The sequence below is a fragment of the Neolamprologus brichardi genome, chromosome 2 (genome assembly GCF_056152115.1).
Source record: "Neolamprologus brichardi isolate AB-2024 chromosome 2, ASM5615211v1, whole genome shotgun sequence".
Taxonomy (NCBI): domain Eukaryota; kingdom Metazoa; phylum Chordata; class Actinopteri; order Cichliformes; family Cichlidae; genus Neolamprologus; species Neolamprologus brichardi.
This window is the reverse complement of record NC_142105.1, coordinates 30,790,138-30,815,786: the sequence shown is the minus strand read 5'-3', so window position 1 is coordinate 30,815,786 and position 25,649 is coordinate 30,790,138. Positions and strand designations below refer to the sequence as shown.

The window sequence follows — 25,649 nt, the reverse complement described above, 5'->3', positions numbered from 1 at the left end:
GTTTTTAAACAATGGATGCACTTTATAATATGCATTTCCTCATGAATTGAGTCTAATAAATAGCTGTCGCCAGTATAAAGAACTGGAAGAGAGATGGTATGGAGAAAAGTGCGATAAGAGATGGGATTTGTTCCATCTCTTAACTTGGTTTTATTACACATTTAATGAGCCGCATCTGAAAAGAAAGGTTCTATATTTACAAGAAAAAAATAGCGGTAAAGATGCTTTACCTACACTGGCTTTCCTCTTGTACAAAAGCTTTTGCTCTTTGAGGCCCGCAGTTTGGAAATGGTGCAACCACAACTGACAGACATAGTTCATTTCCCGTTACTAAAGTGAAATACACCCCAGGTTTTCACAGTCTTTGTGGTAGATGTAAGCACATGAAACAGCTACACTATGAAGGCAGGCTTAGGTTTAGCTTTAAGGCAGACATATTAATTTAGAGAGATTTTATTTCCTAAAAAATCAACGCTTAAGGCATCAATAGTTAGATAGTTAGAAGATAAGAATCCCTTAGTTTTTCTTAAAGGACATCAAAGACGTATTGCCATGCAAACCCCAAACATCCCACGCAGACTTTGGTTCAAATCTCCCGTGGAAGCTTAATGCTAAAATTGTTCATGCCTAACCTAACTGAGAACAGGCCTTCGCTGCCATGCCCCTTGTCTGTATAGGATTTGGTTCAAGAAATCCATTACAGCTGTTTTAGGGCAGGAGAAAGCATCGTTGACCTTTCTGAATCCATTCTTTGTTTTGAGCTGAATTTGTAGTCCATAAATTGCTGCTGCGCTCATTAATTGCGAAATACATGACAACAAGAACCATCCAGTCATTTGCACACCACGTAACTGTAAATTTGGCCTTCTTTACAGGTCATCGATTTATATACGTGTCTGACAAAGATATAGAGGCACCTCTTATTTACAAGTACCTGTGGCCAGTCGCCGGTGCTTTATGAGGGTCAGGGCTAAGGTTCAATGATAACAAGCAGCAGTTTAAACGAAGAGGGATTTGGTGGAAGTAAATTCCTCTCTGTCACCTCATATAAATCGCTTTGGCCCGTGAATGAGAACATAGTCATGACTGGGCCTCCTCAGAAAGCCCAGCGAAAAAGGAGAGTCATAATATAAGGAAACACTAAGGGAAGACTCGGGCACAGAGGTCATAGTGTGTTTGGTCAGGTCACGTCTTCGGGACAGGCACAATCGTCTCAGTGACTGCTTTCAATCTCATGTTACATAATGGTAAGTAATAGGTGTAACATAATATCATAGGGTCACTCAGTGTTTTGACAAATGTTCTATCAGCAAGGTTTGGACGTTATGATACTTAATTTTGATGCCTGTATGTTTGTAAAGTGAACAGTTTAAGTAAAGGGACGCTGATGTGGTTTCGTAGCTGCAGCTGGGTCTCTCACAGCCAACACAATAGTTCCTACCAGCCCAGGACGTTTAGGCCAGCATGCCCCAGCCCAGACAATGCACCCACATCATTCACTCTCTTTGATGTAGCCGACTGACCCCAAAAACAGATGTCCCCATGAACACTAAACAGAACCCCATGCAGTCTGGCCCTCACCCAAGTGTCTCACTTATTATTTTGTCTATTTAAGCCATTAAAATATTGTGCTAACCTTAAAATCGAGCATGGCATTGGAGGCGCTCTCCAGGAAATGGACATGGAGGCCCAGGTCTAGATCTATAGCACCAGTATGAAGGAGACTCTTTGGCCTTTATAACTCCAGCTGTATCCTTTCATTAATGTCAAGCGCTGCAGACTATAAAGCACACCAGGCTGCGTCTAGACCTCCCACTTGTTTATTAAGAGCGACTCGGTGCTCTGATGGTGATTGAAACCTCTAGAATCGATCACACTGACAGCAGAGAGTGAATTATGATATCAAGCATTTGTTTCTCTTATTATTATATTTATTATGTTTTATCTGCTTTTAAGAATTAATCACAATCGCTTTATTGATTCCAATCAGACTGTGAGTACCCTGGTGATTGGAGATGCACGTGTTTCAGGACGATTTTACTGTAAGGCTGAGAACGACATTGGCAGCGCCTACATTACAGTGCCTTTCTATGTTGATGGTAAGTAGGTCACCAGAATACAACAAGTAAAATGTAATAAAAAAAACCCCAAAACATTATAATCACACAGCTGCATGCAGAAACACATTAGTTCAATTACAAAGCACACTATACCATGAGCTCTATGCTTTACAAATGATCTGTGTGCACATCGCACGCTGTAATGAACTGCAAGAACAGGAAAGGAATCCACAGATTGCATTGTGCAATAAAGAAACCAGAGGGGGGCATTAATTGAAAACATCTTCCACTGTAGTTGAACAGCTTCGGGGCGGAAGAGAGGCAAACAAGTCCTGAGCCATATGGAGTGCTGTAATGGCATGCATTTAAAAACATCATTGAATAACCGCATTCCTGCTCCTGCACCAGCAGGTCATTGCTCTTTCTTCATGATCCTGTGTGTGCAATAAGGATTTACTTTTTATATGCATGTGAGCAGTTCCAAATGTTCCCAAAATGAAAATCAACTGAGACAGTTATGTAATAACAGTGGGGATGAGGTGTCACCGTGCACAAGCAGAGCTCACTTTGCAATAAAGTGCATCACCTTTCCTAAAACGTTGCATGAATCACACGTCCTGAAGGGTGGAGGACTTCTTTTGGAGTGGATGCCAAGTAGCAAAAAATTATTCTCCCAGGGTGGGAGAATTCCCAAGAGGAATCCCACTCTCTTTCAAAGGTGAGGAAGGCGGAGAATGATGGAATGCTGCTAAAAAAAGAGGACAGGATTGTAAAAACAGCTGTCTTTTCTTACGGAACAGAGAATGCTTTCCAGCAAACTGAATAAACAAGCGCATTCTGTATCCCCTGGGGCACATAGTCAGCCTCGCTCGAGTTGGATCACTGCAGAAGCACCATCAGCAGTGTTGTCTACTGGACAACATGCTTCTAATTAATAGTGATGAAAGAGGAAATAACAGGGAATTTGACATTCTGGGTCTTCTGATAAGTTCCTTTGTGTCAAAACTGTTGTCCTGATTAGTTTCTCTGGCAAGTTGGATAATTGCACGCATGTAAGGCAAGGCAAGTTTATTTGTATAGCACAATTCAACAACAAGGTGATTCAAAGTGCTTTACAGAGACATTAGAAACAAAAACAAATAAAAAGCATGATTTAAAATTGATTAAAACAAGCAAACAAACAAACAAACTAATTAACAAACAAACAAACAAACAAAACAGTATATAAAATTAAAACAGATAAAATCAGAACAGTAGATAAAATCAGTAGTTAAAATGTAAGTTTTGAAATTTAAGCTTAAGTGTGGATTTGGTGCTTTATTCAAATGCAGCTGAGAACAGGTGAGTCTTCAGCCTGGATTTAAATAAACTGAGTGTTTCAGCTGATCTGAGGCTTTCTGGGAGTTTGTTCCAGATATAAGGAGCATAAAAGCTGAATGCAGCTTCTCCGTGTCTGGTTCTGACTCTGGGAACTGATAAAAGACCGGATCCAGATGACCTGAGGGATCTGGAATGTAAACGGATGTAGATGCCATGTAAATGAAAATGACTAAATATGTTGTTTGCCATGTTCCTTGTCACACTAGATCAACCTGAGAAAATAAGCACTGAACCTCAGAAAGCGATTGAAGGGAACAACGTCAACCTGACCTGTCGGGCAACCCGTTATCTCTACACAGATCTACAGTGGTTGGATTCCAGGAATCAAACAGTCACTTCCAACGTGTCTAGCATCCGGTTCAGTCGCTACTCCATTTCCCTTTCTCTCTATTTGCACAATGTGTCTCAAAACAGCACTGCAGGTTACAAGTGCCGAGCCTACAAGCTCAACAAGAAGGCTGAACTCAAGGAGGCTGTACTTATTTTGGATGGTAAGTTAGAGCTACATATGAGAACCTGATTCCACTTTTCCTCTACGAAACAGTGACAGCACCAATAATCCAAACTTTTTATTTTCCTACAGCCAGGAGAAGACCGTGGCTGAATCAAAATCTGACCAGCCAAGATGTGAACAATACCAGCACCCTGAGGCTGGTTTGTAACGCTTCAGCAGTTCCTCCTCCAAAAATCACGTGGCTGAAAAATGGTGTTCCACTAGAAGAAAATCCAGGTACCACTGAGAAAAATATCTCATATGTTATGGCTTTCATGAAGAATTTTTTTGTTGTTGTTTTTACAGTTTTTGTGACCGGGTTGACATATTAGAAGAAGATTAATTAAGTGCAGTCTATTGACAAATTAAATTGTGTAGTCATTAAACTTGCCTTTGCACTGCCACGAGTTTTCAAAAAACACCCAAAGTTAAAATTCTGCACTTCTTTTCGGCTGTTTAACTAATAGTTTGTGCGTTTCAGGTATCACACTGGGCGAGGACGGTACCCTGATCATTGAGAGGGTCAAGAAAGATGATGAGGGTCTGTACGAGTGTATAGCCAGCAACACTGAGGGTGTCCTGAAAACAAGCGCTGTGGTTACTGTGTTTGGTGAGTCAGTCATGGAATATTAACAATTAAACATAAAGAAATTTCCAAACAATCTAACCTGCTATGCTTACAGCACTGGATTGTCAGCATAAAATGAAACTTGCAGATCAAAATAAGAGCATTACTCATCAGGGGAGTCAAGCATTTTCTGCATGCCCTGTCAAAACATCTCTGAGACCCTCTTGGCCTCTTGTTTTCTTGTCATCACTACAAATAGCTCTGGTCAGACTTTAGTGAGAGAACTCTCCCCTGACAGAAAATCTGTGGCTGCGAGGAATGCCAAATGAATTCCTTCTTGAGTTTTATGATCATAGCTTTGGCTTGGAGCCATCACGTAGAGGACACAACCCTTGTAAAGTGTTAAGAGGGCCACTAATGAGTTGAAAATGATTGACTGCTACAACCAGCAAGGCACTGGAAACACGTAGTAGATAATTGGAGTAGAAGGTCATTAGAAAATGTAAAAAGTGGGCCATCATGCAAGTCATTCCATCCATGTCTGTATAGATATATATATATATATTAGGGATGCACCGATACTGGTATCGGGTATCGGGGCCGATACTGTAAAATGTGTGTGTACTCATACTCGTAAAAGTTAAACGATACCATGAACCGATACTAAATTATTTCATTAATCAGAGGGTGGCTTGTCATTTCTGTTGTAGTTGTTTAGATTGGCCACTAGGGGGCCAATTATTATTTTATTTATTATTTATTTTATAATTTTTTATATTTTATTATTTATTTAATAATAATTATTTTGTTTGTTTGTTTACAATATGGACACTCTGCAATAATTTAAAAGTTTATTTTATTCTCAAACCTAATTTGTATTTATTTTATTCCAAACAGAAGTGTTTATTTATTATTCTGAAAGCTCGAGACAGTGCCAATAGTTCAGTGATATTTTGTTAAATTACAATGTGGATACTCTGCAATAATTTAACAGAAGTGCTTATTTTTCACTTGAAATTTTTTTGTGGTCATTTTTATTAAGATTTTATTTTTTATCGGCAGGGAATAAAATAAAACCTGTCTTCCAATTCATTGTATTTGTGTGTGTGTGTGTGTGCGGTTTTTGTACTCTGTATCGGCAAGTACTCAGATCCAAGTATCGGTATCGTATCGGTTTGAAAAAAATTGGTATTGTTGCATCCCTAATATATATATATATATATATATTTCAGCTACATGCGTGTCCTGCCATGACTGTTTAGTCAAGGATGGCTTGAAATAAGAGCCGGAAAAATCTTGTGTAGATTTGAGAGACGTGAGTCTGTAGTGTGGACACGGATGGTTAGAAAAGCCGTGTTTAGATGAAAAAAATACAGGAAAAAAGTGTGGTATGCATTCTCCAAGCAAACCACAAATGCTAAGCGTGTTTCCACTTCCTTTTTATATACAATCCCTGAAAGAGAAGTTGGGAAGAAACAAATAAACAAGAGTGAAAGAGGTTGAGATGATATAAAGGTTTTAGTCAAAAGCCGTAGTCTTTATTTGGTAATTTGTTACAGATTGTTTCCTTTTGGTCATAAATCACCAGACCCTGCCAATATAATATGATGCATGAGAGATCACAAGAAGGCCCCAGTTTTACTTTTGCAAAAGAGTTCTGGTATTTGACAACAATTCTTCTCTTTCCAGGTGATGAGGCGAAGCCAAATGTTGAGGTCATAATTTTGGTGTGTACGGGAGCTGCAGCAACGTTCCTCTGGATCATGCTTATTCTTTTCATTCGCAAGCTAAGGAAGGTAAAGGACTACATTATGCTTTTTCTTACAAGCAGAGTGAATCACTCCACAAAATCAAGGGAGTGGCATTGCACTTGTGGTATTTTACACTTCCTCCTTTGTGTTCTTGAAAGCAGCTATTTTGGAAACTGACTGACTTATGTGTGCTTTTTAAATGCTTTTTAAGTGAATTATCCTTTTAGCTGGTATTGAAGATTTTTCTTTGTCATGATCATTGGGAAATAGTGACCTTTTAGCTTAGATAAAAGAAATAATTAGAACATATTGTACTTGACTAAAGAAAAAAGCCTAGAGGAAGAATTTGTATTATTTACTACTTATTTGCCACTTAAAACCTAAAACATAACGTTAATGATAACATTAATTTTTCAGCAACCAGCACATTATAAGATGGGTCCATCGATCATCATTGATCCCGATGAGTATCCCCTCGAGGAGCAGAATGATTTGCTTCAGTATGACGGCAGCAAGTGGGAGTTTCCTCGTGATCGCCTACAACTAGGTGAGCAATGCTTAGTGTCATCAGTGTTTTGATAGAAGTTTCATTATTAAATATGCACCATCTGGACACTTCATTAGGTATAACTTGCTAGTGCTAGGTTGGACCCCTTTCCTCTCCGTACATGCCTTAATTCTTTGGTTCATATTGACATTTTGGCATCACGCAGTTGCTGCAGATTTGTCGGATGCTCTAGTGCCACTATCAGCTCTGTGGGCCTGAGATCTGGTGACGGAGGTCTGACTATTCCCATCTGATCTCTGACATCAACAAGGCATTTTCTCCCAGAGAACTGCTGCTCGCTGGATATTTTCTATTTGTCAGACTATTCTCCATAAACCCTAGAGATAAAATCCCAATAAATCAGCAGTTTCTGAAATATCCATCTGAGACCAACAACCACGCCACATTCAGAATCGTTTAAATCCCCTTTCTTCCTCATTCTGTTGCAGAGTTATGAACTTCAGCCGGTCATCTTGACCATGTCTAGATGCCTAAAAGGACTGAGTTGCTGCCACGTGATTGACTGATTAGATACTTGTATTAACAAGTAATTAAATTTGTACCTAACAAAGAGTCCAGTAAGTGTAGATACAGCAGATCGTAATAAAGCAGCAGATTTACACATAGCCCGTCACCTCAGGATTTTTGAATATGTTGTTTTGCTTTCTGGAAGTTTTATGTATGCAGGTTTGGGGCCAAACTGGAAATCTTCCACAGTCTACTCATCAAAATGACATTTAAACAAAGACAGAGCATCAGTATTAAGTCTCAGTTAAACATCGCTGTTTGTTTAACGTCTTTCCTTTAAGATTTTAGATTGAATTTTAATGATGACAAAAATGTATATAAAGGTTATCAGTTAGTATTAAATCATAGACAGAGCTACATAAGGTAGAATGAATAGGTGTAACCCCTCTCTGCAGCTGGTATGTAGGGTTATCAGTGAACTTGGCTATCATCCGGTCTCAAGTGAACCACAAATCCTCACAGAAAAACTGTCTGGTGATCCGAGCTTCAGCAGGTTGTTTTAATTATAGAGCCTGACAGAAAGTTCTAATGCCTTTCCACTTGTCCAAAACCTTCTTCCTTTGCCAGGCAAAACACTCGGCCATGGAGCTTTTGGAAAAGTGGTCGAGGCTTCTGCTTTTGGGATCGACAAGCTCTCAACCTGCAAGACTGTTGCAGTCAAAATGCTGAAAGGTAGGATGTCCAAAAACTTCACTGACCTTTTATGTTGTGCACATTCATACATAATTTGGCCAATCTACCAATAGTGGTGCAATGCTCGTAGTACTTGCACAGGCCAGCAGTAAAGTCATCGTTTAATGTGCAGCAGATGAATGTTGAATATCTAGATTTATTTCACATGCATTACACAGACTCATAAACGACATCACCATACACAGAGTTAATGTTTGCATGGTGTTATAGCTCAAAGCAAAAAAACAGCCAATGCCGGTTTCTTGCAAAGTGCATGTATGGTAAAACCTCTCACGCTGACGGGAATTGGGAATTGGATTTGATCAGAAGTTATTCGTGTGAATTTTTTTTTTAAAGTATAAGAGACAAGCCCAACATGAGCAATAAAAATATGCTCATGTGTTTATTTGACACATTTTAGGGAGTCAAACATTTGGAAATCCTCCTGTGTTCAGTCTTTATTTGAAGCATTTACAATCTCATTCCGACATCTTTCCAAATGTTCGCTGTAAATATTCAAAATGAAAACAGGAAGCTAAACAGTTTTGGCTGTTATTGCAAAGCTATTTCATTCACCGCAGCGAGTGCATGAACGGCACATGTAATTCCCTAAAATTCTTTCTTTTTGGCAACGCTATAGAAGCAATTTGCAGACCTATCAGTAAGTAGAGATTTGGGGAAGATGTGTTTGCAAGAAGGAAAAAATAGGACCACTGGGTAGATGTTTTGCTCTTTCTTATCATTAATCACTACTCTTCATAAATCACAGGTTCGCTGAGAGGAACTAATGCGCTGGCTGTTGTTAGTCATAGGTCAAAGTTAATGGAAAGCAGCAGGTTTTCTCAGATTGGCCATGATTTAGTCAGAGACTCTGGCTGCTTTGGTTTTGTGGTTGGTCATTGAAAAAGAAAGCATGGTCTAAATCTCGATTCTCATCATTCAATGTAAACTCATATCACTGAATAAACTTCTCAAACTCAGGAGTGTAATGTGAACACTTCCCCTCTTATCTCCGTAATTATTTTGGTATTTATCTTTCAAGATGTCGTCCAACAAAAGCTGTTTGATATAACTGGGCCTAAAAAACCTTCCACATAGCTTTCTCTCTTGTTTCAATACTTAAATTGAATTAAATTAAATTGCTCCTGTAATCCCAGTTTTTTAGCCTTTTCTCCATAGTAAAAAACTGTGAACATAAACTTTCTGCTTGCAATGTATTGTGCAAAACAATGCAGTTAATGTAATATTTCTGTATACCACATTAGATTTCAGAGTAGTCTTAGGTCTCAGAAAATAAAAAGTAAAATAGATTTCACTGTTAATATATAAATACAGATAATAAGTTGAATGCACTTAAAATAACTCTCCACTCTCTGTTTTAGTTAAAAAACATGTGTAAGCTTACTTGTTTTTCACATGAATTTAGTCAAGCTGGAAGTTTCTCAAATTAAATCGCTTACGAGAGCATTTACTTTGGATGTTGAAGCACCAGCTGATGTTTACACTCGTTACAGGAGGCGCTACGTCAAACGAGCGAAAGGCTCTGATGTCAGAGTTAAAGATCCTGATCCACATTGGCCATCACCTCAATGTGGTTAACCTGCTGGGAGCCTGCACGAAACCTGGCGGTGAGCATTATTACTGTGATTATAAAATATATATAGAAGCATTGTCTTTTTAAAAGGATGCTAAAATACTGCCAGTTTCGTTAGGTTTAGGATTAAGTTGGCATCTGTTTTTGACCCTTGTTTTTATTCCCGTAAATAATAATCAGAGGAATGATTCCATCTTTAACAGGACCGTTGATGATGATAGTGGAGTTCTGCAAATATGGAAATTTGTCCAACTATTTGAGGGGCAAGAGAGACGACTTTCTCGTCTACAAAGTGAGTCTCCATCTGTCCAATATCGTCATTTTTGTACAGAGAGTAACTGTTTTTACTCTTGGAATGTCTCCTATTTTGTAAAGATAAATTCATCGTACCTTAATGCAGTGTGATTATATTCCACAAAAATCTGATGCGTGTAAAACGTCTAATTGAATTTCCTATTTATAATGAAACCTGTGTGTCGATCAGAGCCCGGATGGTAAGGTGGTTTCATCCGGATTGGGCTGCGAACTCAGCGAGCTGATGAAGCGCCGCTTGGAGAGCGTGGCCAGCACCGGAAGCTCTGCGAGCTCTGGTTTTATCGAAGATAAGAGCTACTGTGACTCAGAGGAAGAGGAAGAAGGTAAAAGCCAAGCATGTCTTGCTTCCCTTCAACCCCCGCACTCCTCTCTCCTCCCCACTTGTCCCTCCTGCTGTCCCCCTTCTTCTCCCCCTCCTCCTCTCACCTCTGCTCCACCCCTTCTGCCCAGGAATGAAAGCTCCCTTCAGATTGTTTTTCAGTCTGAGTCTGATGGGACATTTCCTCCTCCTGTTCAGCAGTACAATCAGTGCAGCAGGAGCGACTGTCACCCCACTGAGTCTGGGGAGGCGTCTGTTTATTTCCTCTCCTGACCCCAACTATTGCACAGCTCTCTGCCTTGAGCTCGGCACGTCAGCCTTGTTGTTTCTAATGTGTTATTTTGGGTTTGATTAGCTGTTTACTCAGGTGGAAGTGGAAGAGCTCCTTGTGAGATCCTCTTGCAGCATGCTGCGTCCATAACTACACGTTTCACCTGACATCTGAAAAATCGGAGGACTTGTAATATTTATTTTCTATCACTCGTCTATAAAGAATGTTTCAAAGACAGAGTGTGGAGGAGACATGTATGTGTCAGGATGGATTCTTGAGATGGCGTGTTGTAGTCCAGGGCTTTTGCAGTTTCTCCCTTGAGAGACGTTAGTGCTTCATCTTATCTGATTTATTTGACAGGTGTGGAGGGCTGCTGATAACATTTCAAAACACTAAGAAGATGAATAGGATTGTCTTAAAGTTGAAGGCCAGAATGAATAATCACTCTGACTGGGACTTGTTTTCTTTCACAGAACCTGAGGATTTATATAAGAGAGTTCTGACACTGGAAGATTTAATTTGCTACAGTTTCCAAGTTGCAAAAGGCATGGAGTTCTTGGCTTCACGAAAGGTATTTTCTCCCTCACAACAGGAGTCAATGCATTTCATTGTTAACTTAACTGTTTTATTTTTAAGCGTGCCCACTGATGCTTAAAGGATGTACGTGTAGAACTCGTTTATTTTTCAGCTCATTCATAGTTTTGGAGAACAGGATGACACTGATTAGAGAATGAAGCCATTGTTATAAATAATCCACAGCAGGAGTCTGCATATAGAAAAAAAAGAATTTCCTATTGTAATATCACTGATGGCTTGACCATATGTTTTCCCAAATGCAGCATAGCAGTGAATTCAAACTTGCAGTGTGCAGAAAACACGGTTTTGCAATAAAAATCTCACTTTGTTTTTTGCCGTTTTTCTTAATAGTGCATTCATCGTGATCTGGCTGCACGTAATATCCTGCTTTCTGAGAATAATGTTGTGAAGATTTGTGATTTTGGACTTGCAAGGGATGTCTACAAGGACCCAGATTACGTGCGCAAAGGAGATGTAAGTTTATTAGGTTATTAGTATCATTATTAGACCACACCAGAACAATGAACTACTGCTACTACTGTGTGTTTATACTCCCTAGTTTTCCCAGTGATGTAATAGTGTGGTGTAATCAGTGTTCACATTAATTTTGGAGATATCCACAGACGATAGAAGGTAGTATATGATCTCTTTTCAAAATACTTGTGCACAGGCTAGACTGCCGCTTAAGTGGATGGCACCTGAGGCCATTTTTGACAAGATCTACACAACTCAGAGTGATGTTTGGTCCTTCGGTGTTCTCATGTGGGAGATCTTCTCTCTGGGTAAGTGTCACGAGTACAAGAAAACCAAACCCAAAGCTTCTATGTGGGAGAGACTGTTACAAATGATCATTTTTAAACTCAAAATGAAACTGTGAAGAGGAATTTGTATTTTGACGACTTGCAAATGACAGATCACAGTTGGTGGTTCTGAGAAACGCGTGAGTTGCATAAAACTTCTCTCTGGAAACATAAGTCACCAGATATGCTTAAAGTCAACCTATTATGTTAAACATGACCAGAGTTTAAATTGTAAACCTAAATCTTGGGCTTCAGACTGCTCTAAGTGCTCAGTTTCAGATAAAAGTTGATTTACAGGGATGTTGGCCTTGAAGAAAGTAGAGCTTAAAAAAACATGTTGGAGATAGTGGATGAACTGAGTGACTGCACTTAGGCGCCGGCATAGGATAAGTAAAGATTTTCTTGAACTCTGAATCCTGCAAAGTTACCCGAGTGCAGTCCAAGGGCAAAAGTATTTAGACAGAATTAGTACAAAAGGTCAACTTTAGGCAAAAAATCTTAAACTAGGTGAAATGGATTTGACTGGATGCCAGACAGGTTTTAAATGGGCCTGACAACGAGTGTCTTGATGGGTTAGATTTTAAGCAAGAGGTGCAACCTAACCTAAGGCCTAATTGATATGTACTCAAACTGTATTTTATTTAGTTAAAACCAAAAAGATATTTATTGGTCACTAGCAAAAACATTTCAAAGGCAAACACAACGAAGATAAATATCAGGAACAAGTTGAATTCAGCATTTAAACAGTATTGAAGTGTTGGCAGTATTTATAGCTGTATGTCATTGTTCGCAACATTTTATGAAACTTATAGCTAAAAGAAATAGATTTAAAAGGCTATTTTTAAATTAACAGTTATTCATAAATACCCTGTGAAACTGGGTTATTATTTGTATTTCACATTTACACTTTATGTATTTAATTTCGTCTCGTCATCCTCACATATTCAGGGCTGGCAGGCCAATAAAGTATTCGCCTCTGTTATAAGTCAAAACTGTATATGAGCAGTCCTGCACATACACATGGATGGATGGATGGATGGATGGATGGACGTTTAGCATGATGTTCATCTTGATAATGGACTTGATTAGTGCCCCTAGCTTTTACAGTCTCACCAGATGTCCTGGGTAATAGCGGTCTTCTTCCACTGTGTAATTGTGCCTTTGGGACAAAGGCGCCTGGACTTGCATTGCCAGCCTGGACTTGCATTACAGTTTTCCTGGCACTCATGCAAAAAACAATCAGGGCCTGTGAATATTATCACAGGCATGGGACATTAAAACAAGTGAGCGCCCCTTATTCAAGCAGTCTGTTTCAACCCAGCTGGCAACATAAACTCTCAGTAACCAAGCAGCCAGATCAGTGTGAAAGTGTGCCCCTGCTGTGAGACCACTCCAGCCTTTAAGGCAGCGTTGTGCGTTGGTCCGTGATTGCATGAGGAACCTAGCGCAGAACTAAGAACACATTTTGATGCCAAGACAACATGAGATATTATTTGCATGTTACATATATGTCCAACAGTCACCACAGATACAGGGAAAGTTTTTTCAAATGTGCTGTTCATGAATTATCATTTGGTGTCATCAGCCACTTCCACTGAAAGAAAAGTGTGTGAAATCGTATATTTTTATCTTTTCAGTGGAAAGCATGCCGATGTCACAATGACACAGTTTTCTTCCCTTTATTTATTTTTGTCTTTCTTACTCTTCCTCTCTCACCACCTTATCGCCACACTTTCCATTAAAGAAACACTCGCACATCTAGGTAGTGTTAGCTGAGCCTTACAAAAATAAATCAAGAAACAGGGACACAAAATGAGCAACAACAAAAGAAAGTCAGAGAAGTAGATCTTTGCAATAGTGCAAGTTGATGTCTGGGGGTTAAATTTGACATATTGGAGCTCCACGGTATACTCTCTGGGTATTTTATGAACCAAAAGTTTGCCAGTTCAGTTTTCTGAGTTCATGTATCCAGATTGTTAGTACAGTATTGATGCCAAACAATGTACTAGGTCTCTCATACTACAGGGTGGGCCATTTATATGGATACACCGTAATAACATGGGAATGGTTGGTGATATTAAAGTCCTGTTTGTGGCACATTAGTATATGTGAGGGGGCAAACTCCTCAAGATGGGTGGTGACCATGGTGGCCATTTAGAAGTCGGCCATTTTGGATACAACATTTGTTTTTTCAATAGGAAGAGGGCCATGTGACACATCAAACTTATTGGTAATGTCACAAGAAAAACAATGGTCTGCTTGGTTTCAACGTAACTTTATTCTTTCATGAGTTATTTACAAGTTTCTGACCCCTTATAAAATGTGTTCAATGTGCTGCCCATTGTGTTGGATTGTCAATGCAACCCTCTTCTCCCACTCTTCACACACTAATAGCAACACCGCAGGAGAAATGCCAGCACAGGCATCCAGTATCTGTAGTTTCAGGTGCTGCACATCTCGTATCTTCACACCATAGACAATTGCCTTCAGATGACCCCAAAGATAAAAGTCTAAGGGGGTCAGATCGGGAGACCATGGGGGCCATTCAACTGGCCCACGACGACCAATCCACTTTCCAGGAAACTGTTCATCTAGGAATGCTCGGACCTGGCACCCATAATGTGGTGGTGCACCATCTTGCTGGAAAAACTCAGGGAACGTGCCAGCTTCAGTGCATAAAGAGGGAAACACATCATCATGTAGCAATTTCAAATATCCAGTGGCCTTGAGGTTTCCACTGATGAAGAATGGACCCACTATCGTTGTACCCCATATACCACACCAAACCATCACTTTTGTTGTTCCAACAGTCTTGGAGGGATCCATCCAGTGTGGGTTAGTGTCAGACCAATAGCGATGGTTTTGTTTGTTAACTTCACCACTCACATAAAAGTTTGCCTCATCACTGAACGAGGGTCCTGTTCCAATTTTTGTTTTGCCAATTCTGCAAATTCTGTGCGCCAATCTGGGTCATCCTCGTTGAGATGCTGCAGTAGCTGGAGTTTGTAAGGGTGCCATTTGTGAGTAGTAAATATCCGCCGAAGGGATGTTCGACTAATGCCACTCTCCAGCGACATGCGGCGAGTGCTACGCTGTGGGCTCTTGCTGAATGAAGCTAGGACAGCCACTGATGTTTCTTCATTAGTGACAGTTTTCTTGCGTCCAAATTTTGGCAAATCCAACACTGAACCAGTTTCACGAAACTTAGCAAGCAGTTTGCTAACTGTAGCATGGGAGATGGGTGGTCTCGTAGGGTGTCTTGCATTGAAATCTGCTGCAATGACCCAGTTACTGCGTTCACCAGATATCAACACAATTTCATTTCATTACTGGATGCCTGTGCTGGCATTTCTCCTGCGGTGTTGCTATTAGTGTGTGAAGAGTGGGAGAAGAGGGTTGCATTGACAATCCAACACAATGGGCAGCACATTGAACACATTTTATAAGGGGTCAGAAACTTGTAAATAACTCATGAAAGAATAAAGTTACATTGAAACCAAGCACGCCATTGTTATTCTTGTGACATTACCAATCAGTTTGATGTGTCACATGACCCTCTTCCTATTGAAAAAACAAAAGTTGTATCCAAGATGGCCGACTTCTAAATGGCCACCATGGTCACCACCCATCTTGAGGAGTTTGCCCCCTCAAATATACTAATGTGCCACAAACAGGACTTTAATATCACCAACCATTCCCATGTTATTACGGTGCATCCATATAAATGGCCCACCCTGTAGATTAGACCGATAAATGCTGATTAAAATTTTAAAGAATATAAAAAAACCAAAGTTTACTTTTTTCGTAATAAAACAAAATAAATATAACTTAGAAGGCAAGAGCAGTTTACAGTATGATATAATGAAATGGGTATTTTATTAAAAACTTTGCACATTAACGATACGTATTACACATGAATCAAATGTGAAATTCCTTCTATTTTACTTTGTAAATACTATAACAAAAATCCAATCATGTACACTAAAAATATTTAGGTTAAAATTGTGCCTTATGCATTAAAATTACATAGTGGATCCATTTAAGTCCACGTTCAGGTTCTTACTTTGTTTACACACAAACCCACACGTCAGGAAACACTGAATGGACATGAGCCGCATCTAGAAATATGATCCGTGTGAACGGTGACAGCTGGAGCTGACGTTGTGTATTTTACTTTCTGTGCAAAGCCGAATCTGTCGCTCTGTGTAAATCTGGGGAGCTGCAAAGATGATTTGTTGTATTATTCACTGGGATTGGAGCAAAGAAAAATATTACTCGATAATTCAGAAAATGGGCATTATTACCCTAAACCAGCGGACTGGGAATCTGATACCCATTAGTATTTCATGCTATGTTTTCATAGTAAACCAAGCATTAGAATTTTATACCCAACATTATAGTTCAAAGGCAAATAAAATGTCCCATTTGGTTGGTGAGTGATGCATTAGACAGTTTAACGAGTCTAAAAACATTCGGGTTTGGCTGTATATCATTTTTAGCCAGAAGTCATTTATATTTCATTTAAATTGGTTTGAATACAGTTCTTATTACACTATCCAAATCTATGTGACAGAGCAAAGACCAGTAATTTATCTGCTTGGCTTGTGTTCACTTGAGTTATGTTAATATTGTGTCACTGCATATTATTTTTAATGTTTCAATTAAAATAAGAAGTAGAATAAACTATTTTAGGTTTTCCTTTTCTTTAAATAATAAATGTAGATGTTTCATACTTTAATTAATCCAAAGGGATCATTTTCTCACATATAAAATTCAGATTTAGTTATTTAATTGAACTGTGTTTGCGCCCTTTTTGTAAATAACAAATAACAAATCCCGTTGTCTGTCTGTCAGGTGCCTCCCCATACCCGGGCGTCCAGATCGATGAAGAATTTTGCTGCAGACTCAAAGAGGGAACCAGGATGAGAGCGCCAGAATATGCTTCTTCTGAAATGTAAGAATTCCTCACAGCGATACTTCAGGGTATCATCTTTCTTTAAAAAAAACAGGAGGTCTTTCTACCAAAGGAGAAACGGTGAAGCAGGCAGTGTTCCTAAGAAATAATTTGAACTAAAGTGCTGAATATTGGTCTTGTCCTGTAGGTCTGATTGGAAAATCCAAGACTGATTTCATGAAACAAAAATACACCATATAGTTTAAAGGTGTTTATGTCTCAGGCAGTAACCTCCACATCACCGGCCATATGTTCTCCTTTCAAAGAAAATAAGCCCTGTCATATCAGTCTGCAGCTAAGAGGAGGTCTTGTTTCCTTCTCCCTCTTTGCACTGCACCAGCAGGTCAGGGGTGCTGGATAAAAATTCTCCTCTCGGAGTTGCAGGAGGAAATATTAGCTGGTGATTCACTACAGCAGCATGCTTGGAGCTGTGAAGCGTTTTCTGACTGACAGCGGTGCAGAGGAAATTTAGCACTTAATTCAAATGCCTACTTTGGAGGCCATTTTTAAAAAAAAATCTTTTTAGAAAGGATTGGAGGATTCAGATAGACATAAATATGTGCAGGAGAACACAGACCCCCCTCTTTGGTTTCAGTTCTGTCAGTTCGTAAAGCAGCAAGTGAAACTTTTTTTTTTGTGATACGCCTCGTGTAGTCGGTCTGCAACTGATCCGAACCCTGCAGAGCTCTGCAGCTCTCGCTGAACCCGTGTGCATATGTTGTGTCTGGATTTCATTTAACACGCCTCACTTACTTAAAATTCACAAGTTGCATTTGTTTTGAAAGAATAATGCTGCACGTCCGCTTAGTAATGATATGCTATCAAAAGCTTCAGAATGTTGCCAAGTAAAGGTAACTGGATTAATCGATCAGCTCTGCCTGGCCATGATTGGAAGCGATTCACTCAATCGAATCCAGACCGTAGATTTCAGATAGGGCACATGATCTGTAGATGCAGACCTACTGGTGCCAAAAACCCCTCATATTTTCCATCTCAGTTCAGTTAGCTCATTGTCTAAAATACTGTAGGGTTGCCAAATTACATATTTTGCATTTTTTATGGCTGTGGGGCCTGCATCTAATTTAAAGTTAAAATAAAACCAGTTAATATCACTTTAAATGAAATGCACAGCAATTCACGCAGAGTCATTGGGGTGAATTATGGTGATCCCCGTGAGATTTTTACAGTTGATCTCTAATCCCAGGTTATGACACCTTGACCTTCGTCCCAAACTCGGAATATAAGAATGATTAAAACCACATGAGGTTTCAGGGAGCGCCATTTAATTTGTGTTCTCACAGCCCTGATTCATCAGGAATGTTGTCTCCCGCCTGCTAATAAGATCCCCCGTCCTGATGCATTGCGGAAGAATTTACATAGAGTGGGAGCACAATAAATAGGATGCTCATTTCCCATCCTACTGCATTTGCCCAACCGGATGAAGTAGTTCACTTCTTCAGAATCTTTCCCCCTCAAAAAACACCAGACTCCCTCAAGACCTCTAAACATGTGGGCCCATGCTATTTATTCTCATTACGGACCAGCCAGGAAATGTGGTTTAAATTGTGCAGTCGTACAATGTGTCTACTTCCTCCTCAATGATATGCATGAGAGCTGTGATCATGCTCCCTACATCCTGTCACTGTTAAGAGGACTAGCACCTGGTAGAGTGCACTCTGTATTAATCAAGGTGGCAATCCCAGTATCTCTGCTTCTTTGAGCCGGCCCAGGATGAGAGGATATTGGGTTGATATACCAACAGACCAACTGCTTTTCCAACTCCTAAGACCTGAGATTGACTAAATATAAAGACAAAATGTAATAACAATGGCTATGTTTACATAAAACTTAAGATCTCTGGAGGGAATGTGGTAACTGCTGTAAGTGAAAGCAGAAAAGAGTCTGCCATTGATTGATCCCAATCAGTAGCGTACTGTGAATATAATTTAAACAGGAGCTGAGGTGCTCTGTTTCAAAATTCCTTCACGAAATGTAGCTGGACATTGCAACGGAAAATCACATTAAAGCTCTGAGTTTTCCCACACGGGCGGAGAGGTTGACAGCTTGTCGAGGCTGTGTGTTCTTACTGTTTTTCACACCCAAAACCAGAACAGAGACCGATACGGTCCCAGAGGCTCGAGATTTACTGACAATACAGAAGCGTATGTGTGGCAGTTGGTTTAGAGGTGGACCACATGTGGTTGCTCGGTGAAAAGAGGTTTGTTTATAAGTGGTGAAAGAGACAAAGAACCACGACTCTGGAGGTCGATGTTTTTCTTCCTGAAGGTGCTACATTTTACAATACATCAACCCAAATATACCGAATGTTGCTCTTGGCTTTGACATTAAGTGTATCCATCCAATATTTATCTTTGCTCTTTCCTCACAGATATCAGACCATGCTGGACTGCTGGCAGGGTGAGCCACAGGAGAGGCCGACCTTCACTGAGCTGGTGGAAAGGCTGGGAGACTTGCTTCAGGCCAGTGTGCAACAGGTATGATGGGCAAAACTTCTTTTTTTTTTTTTTTTTTTTTTTTGTGTCCCGTTTGGATCTTTAGCCATCAGAATTGTTGTCTTAAGGCCAAGAAAGATGCCAAGCGGATTTATTTTACCAAGTGGATCATCATGGCCTTGCCATATTGGTCCATTTGATTGACCTTTATTATAATTATGAATTTATTTTCGGTTGCTACAAACGGGACAGACATGACTGGGGGATAGGACAGGGAGAAAGAATGAAAGAAAGAGAGGGAGAGAAAGAAAACCAGAGGGGAGAAGAGACGGTGAGAAAGGGGGAAAGAAAGAAAAACAAACAAAACACCTGGATCACCTGTATGGAGAAAAAAAAACAGAAAAGCAAACAAAAAAAAGAGCAACATAATAAAAACAGCACCATCACAATAAACTAGCTAGCAGTAGATAACAGTAGATAACAGTAGATACTAAATATTAAACGATATTGTGCAGCACGCAAGATAGACAGCGCACAATGTGCTTTGAGGCAGCAGCCAAGAAAGGTGTAGTCCGCGTCTGTGAACACCCGTGTGTACACCTTTGTGCACACCTGTGTGGATCAACATGCTTGTATTCCAATGATGGGCAAAACTTAACCAATTAAACACTACAAATTATTCACATTTCACTGTTTAAACCCCAGACTGTTCGGATCTGCCATCAGGCTTGGGCGTGAACTGAAACTGCGAGTTTATGAGGATATACCAGAGATTTATCGACGTGTTTTTACTGAGAAGTGCGGACATATTTCAAATTTAAATCCCCACATCAGGGAGGATTTCTGACCATGAGTGCAGTTTTATACAAGAGCAGTTTTACCAATATTAGTTACCAGATTCACAGGATGAGTCACGAGCACTGCTGGTGATTAACAGGGGGGGAAAAAAACAAAAGTTGAAGTGTTTTGCTCACTGTAACTGAGAAGGGAAACAACAGTCAGCACAAACACTTGGCTCTCCTTGAAATGGCACCACCGGTTGTGTAGAGGAACAACACTTCAAAACACGTGGGAGAAAAAACGATGTAATTGTTAGTGTGACGCATGATAACAATGTCTGGTGTCAAATGACACAGACTGTAGATTTTATACAGCTGTTACAAAGCTGAACAGCTCTTTGTTATGACTGGGTCAACAAAGACAAGAACAAGTCGTAATGTTTAGTTTTTTCAGCAAATATTTTACACCGAAATGAGATGAAACACACCCGACAGAGTCCAGAAAACCTTTTTACTTGCAGATATTTTGACTTGACAGAACAGTGGCTATGCTTGCATTAACATTGCCTTCACTCTGTTAAAGCACAAGGCGCAAGCGAAACGGTCTGTGGCTGATCTACTGACGATGCATAATTTACCAACAAAGACAAAGTCAATTTGTTTGGATAATAACCAGCTTATTACCAAGAGAACACAAAACATTATTTACCAATAGAGCCTGAACTGTGTTATTAAAGTTCAATTCAATTCAATTCAATCTTATTTATATAGCGCCAAATCACAACAAAAGTCACCTCAAGGCGCTTCATAGATACAGAGAAAAACCCAACAATCATATGACCCCCTATGAGCAAGCACTTTGGCGACAGTGGGAAGGAAAAACTCCCTTTTAACAGGAAGAAACCTCCGGCGGAACCAGGCTCAGGGAGGGGCGGGGCCATCTGCTGCGACCGGTTGGGGTGAGAGAAGGAAGACAGGATAAAGACATGCTGTGGAAGAGAGACAGAGATTAATAACAGATACGATTCAATACAGAGAGGTCTGTTAATACATAGTGAGTGAGAAAGGTGACTGGAAAGGAAAAACTCAATGCATCATGGGAATCCCCCGGCAGCCTACATCTATTGCAGCATAACTAAGGGAGGATTCAGGGTCACCTGGTCCAGCCCTAACTATATGCTTTAGCAAAAAGGAAAGTTTTAAGCCTAATCTTAAAAGTAGAGATAGTGTCTGTCTCCCGAATCCAAACTGGAAGCTGGTTCCACAGAAGAGGCGCCTGAAAACTGAAGGCTCTGCCTCCCATTCTACTTTTAAATACTCTAGGAACAACAAGTAGTTATTGTTACTATCCAAATCAAATCAAATCACTTTTATTGTCACGTCACATGTGCAGGTACACTGGTGCAGTACATGTGAGTGAAATTCTTGTGTGCGAGCTTCACAAGCAACAGGGGTGTGCGAAAATACAATAACATGAAACAAGCAACATATAAGGATGGCTAAATCTGAGAGTAATAAATATATGTACAATATATGAGTGTATGCATTACTGGATGTGTATACTAAATATGTTTTTCTACGTGTGTGTGTGTATACATATTTTACAAATTAAAAATTAAAAATCCAATGTGCATAAATATGAAAAAGCAATTTTTTCCACATTTCTATGTGATGTTGCAGCTTTTTAATTAAAATCAGCGCTGTGCACACAAGTATACTGGCAGATATTTCAGTGTGGTATGTAAGAGATGTGACAAATCAAGTTTTCATTGTAACTTAAAAACCTGAAACGCTGCAAAACTGCTCATCCCACTGTAAAAACTAATTTTACTCAGTTGACACCACACTGCTTTAAATCCCAACAGTAGCTTCATAATGCCAAAAGAAGGCTTTGCACTGCCACAGAAATTAGTAAATCAGGCCAAAAGTGTCCCATTAGAGCATGATTGGCACTGAAACTGAAGCAGCTGAGTGAAATTTTACACCTGAGTTCCCGTGCTGCTAAAAAGGCTTGGAAGACTAAATTGCACTCGCTCTTAATAAAGTCGCTTTCTATGGCTTTGCATGCCTGCATGTGTCAAAAAGACTAAAACCAGAGTGGATCCATGCAGACTCTGATGAAGGCAGTCTGCTCTCCTGCCGTGTATGTTAAGTGCACTTGAAGGCTGTTTGTCGTCTTAATCTTACAGCCTACGTTTAAAACAAAAGGCCTAATTTTTTGATGGAAGAGTAGCAGCGACTGACGCTGATGAATGTATATTTAAGAAAGACGATTGCTTAGTATCAGCTGTCAATGTGGATAGAAAACTGGTTAAAACCTGAACAAAACCGGATCACTTACAGTCATCAGGAACCACAAGGCATCTTTCTTTCACAGACGTAAACAGGCCTTTTTCCATAATATACATTACTGCAGACAGATAGCTACAAAGAGGAATTGCATTTCACTTCTTTGGCGGACTGTAGATTGTCCGGTTAAGTAATAAGAGACACAGATGAGGCCACATATCACATCACATCAAAGGAAAACTGTTGCATTACAAATGAGTCTGTGAAAGTTACTTTCATGAGAAACAGAACAGAAAGAACAGACTCTCATTACTTAAGCTTGTGTAAGAAGCTCGGTCATGAACTCTCCTGCTACTTGTTCCAGCTTCATGAATATGGTTATGGATTTTGGAGCCATGAGCTTGGTTTCTTTGGCAGCTCACCACAACCTATGGAAGTGTGTGTTTGTACAGAGCGCGTAGCATCACTCATAAACCTTCTTGTTTCGTTGATTTAGGAGGGTAAGCACTACATACCCATCAACACAGCCTTGCTGGCAAAGGTGGGAGACCAGACTGTTGCAGTATCGTCAGAGGAGACACGGCCAACCTCCCACCGCGACTCAGGGAGCAACTGGTAAGAAGATGGAGTATTTTTCATGGACTAGTTTTCATAAATCACACTAAAGTACTCACGGACACATGTGCTTTCCTCCCTGTTATGCTACTGACAATACACAAGCACTGGCACTGGTGCTGTAAAGAGTTTCATTGACCCCTACAGGTCTGCAGACTGCAAATTTGCAGGAGTTGCCATGAAATTTTGTGCAGATTTAAATCTACTTTAATCTTGCACATGAAAAATAACACATACTTCACCCTCCACCCAACACTACACCTGCACCAGTATTTTTATAATATATCATAAAACAAAAAACGAACACTAAAAATAATCAAATATAAACAAAATAAGCAAATGCAATCAAGAAGCTGAGCATAATCTAAATTTTAAATGAAAACTTAATAAATCCTAAACTATTAATGCCCTAGTACAGAAATTGGTGGACTAATCCTTTTACTTTTGAGATTTCTCTTTATTTTCTTTCTATTTTTATATGAATTTTTAACTTGAAGATGCCCCGCTGTTTCTATTCTCTGAATTATTGAGGTTTAGTAGCAATGCAAATAGATAAATACTCACCTGTACCACGTTCATAAGTGATTAAACATCTGATAGAAACTCCACTTTAAAAGTGTGCAAATCATTATCGCCACAGGCAAAAGATGGAAAAGCCACGATGGAGTTTGTTGGCCGAATGGCGGTGGGGTTTTTTATATATCAGAATGTGTTCAGTAAACTACAATGTTCTGAAAACGTTTTAAGAGATATTAATGTAAAAAAAATATTGCATTCTTTTTTAAATGGCTAGCAGCGGGCGACTCTACTGGTTCCATTAAAAAAAAAAAAGTCAACTTGCACAGAAGCTTTATTGTGTTTGAATATTGAACACAGTAAACATTTCTTGATGAATTCATGCACTTGACCACTAGTTTCAGTTCTTATGTTGTTCACCACGATGTCCACATTGTAAATTATGGTCAGGATATGTTTGAGGGTGTGGCGAGCTAATGTCATTGACAAGAATGGCGGCTAAGCTGTCATCCCTGTTGGACAACATCTCCCACCCCATGCATGAGACTCTGACAGCACTGAGCAGCTCTTTCAGTGGGAGACTGCGGCACCCACGGTGTGGGACGGAAAGATTTCGCAGGTCTTTCCTCCCCACTGCTGTCAGACTCCACAACAAAGACTTTAACTGATCAAACACACACATCCACACACGTGCAATAACACTAATGTGCAATAATCTTTTCTGGCATCGTTGTATTTTTACTCAGTTGTATATAGCATTTGGCATTTATTGTATATTTTATTCTATTTTATTCTACTGTATATAGTATTTTATTTTATTCTATTCTGTACAGTTGTATACTGTATTTATTCTTATTGTATTCTAATTTTTGCTTCATAACTTTTGCACTGTCCACTTCCTGCTGTGACAAAACAAATTTCCCACGTGTGGGACTAATAAAGGTTATCTTATCTTATCTTAAGTCACCACCACTAATTAGTGTGCAATGTCCCTTAATTTTAATAGTCCAATCCAAACACAGTGATTTGAGCTGAAGCTCTAAAACTGCAAACCAAATCACAGTGGCTTTGTCCCGCTTTCATTTCCAGTCTGTGACAGACATTCAGGGTCTAAAAATGTTGTTGTTCCCCAGAATTCCCGTCTGTCACCCCTGTGAGCTTTTAATGTCTTCCATTGAAATTTAGAAGAAACATTAATGCCTCCTTCAGGATTACATGTGATAACTTTCCCTCTCTTATCTACTAATGCAGAACTGTCATCGAGTCAAACTTTATATTTCTCCAATATTCGGTTTTATGAATTACAGCCCCACGGGGCCGCTGGATTGGCTGCAGTCTCTTAGTCTTCTTGGCTCAAGTCTGTTGCACTCCCCAGTGAACTTGTTAAGACATCCAAAGGAAATCCATCACCTTGTCTCACGTACATGTAAACCAATCCTCAGACTGTACAGGCGAACAGCGCAGAGTCTGTTTTGCGAAGGAAATACCTCAATCGTTTTTTTAACTGAAAAATATCTAAAACAATTATTGTTCCCATGACGTTCAGACTAAACTCAACCAGGAGAACGTTTAGGTCCAACCTGAGGACAATGAGAGACCCGATTGGCATGTGATAAGAAATACACAGACGTCAGCTCGATGGTCTGCGAGCCTTCAGTGTTGTGGCTCCTGCGAGGTATTTCCTCAGAAACTATAAAGCGAGGCTTCAGGATTTATGTCCACTTAAAATAATATTTTTTTTTGAGCTGTTGGATTTTCTCAAGTCCCCCAAGTGTGTTTTTGGAAGAGGTGCTGAAACGCATTAATGACAGCTACCCTTTAAGTTAAATTAAGCTGCTGTTTTAGCCTCTGAGCGTTGAAATGCAAAGCAAACAAGGTGTGTTTTCAAAGCACAATGTCATAGATGCACCACATTGTTGACGCAAGTGATTAAGTTCCTCTGGTTTTGTTGCTGAACTTGGCCTTTCAGCTCCAGGGTAATCAAAGGACTCTCTGAACTGAACGTTTAAAGGTGAATTGGAGTCTTAACCCAAGATTTGTTTTTGTTTTTTTTCTTCCAGGACTATTAAGATCCGTCCCGCCAGCGTAAAAACCTTTGATGAGGTTATGATGGAGGACGGAACAAGTGAGAACCACGAGGTAAATTATTAGGCATGAAATTAAACCCGA

At 39.7% G+C, this 25,649-nt stretch overlaps 1 protein-coding gene across 1 annotated transcript in view; it reads left to right on the top strand.

The window, feature by feature from the left end:
- kdrl (kinase insert domain receptor like) overlaps positions 1-25,649 on the top strand; it is a 46,972-nt gene that overhangs the window by 17,268 nt on the left and 4,055 nt on the right. The window contains exons 12-28 of the mRNA XM_087850963.1: positions 1,991-2,099; positions 3,647-3,931; positions 4,024-4,170; positions 4,415-4,543; positions 6,191-6,297; positions 6,670-6,799; positions 7,895-7,999; positions 9,514-9,627; positions 9,797-9,885; positions 10,078-10,231; positions 10,972-11,069; positions 11,426-11,548; positions 11,745-11,856; positions 16,729-16,828; positions 19,218-19,323; positions 22,846-22,964; positions 25,541-25,619. Of these exons, the coding sequence (XP_087707089.1) occupies positions 1,991-2,099; positions 3,647-3,931; positions 4,024-4,170; positions 4,415-4,543; positions 6,191-6,297; positions 6,670-6,799; positions 7,895-7,999; positions 9,514-9,627; positions 9,797-9,885; positions 10,078-10,231; positions 10,972-11,069; positions 11,426-11,548; positions 11,745-11,856; positions 16,729-16,828; positions 19,218-19,323; positions 22,846-22,964; positions 25,541-25,619 (2,106 nt within the window). The remainder of the gene's footprint in view (positions 1-1,990; positions 2,100-3,646; positions 3,932-4,023; positions 4,171-4,414; positions 4,544-6,190; positions 6,298-6,669; positions 6,800-7,894; positions 8,000-9,513; positions 9,628-9,796; positions 9,886-10,077; positions 10,232-10,971; positions 11,070-11,425; positions 11,549-11,744; positions 11,857-16,728; positions 16,829-19,217; positions 19,324-22,845; positions 22,965-25,540; positions 25,620-25,649) is intronic.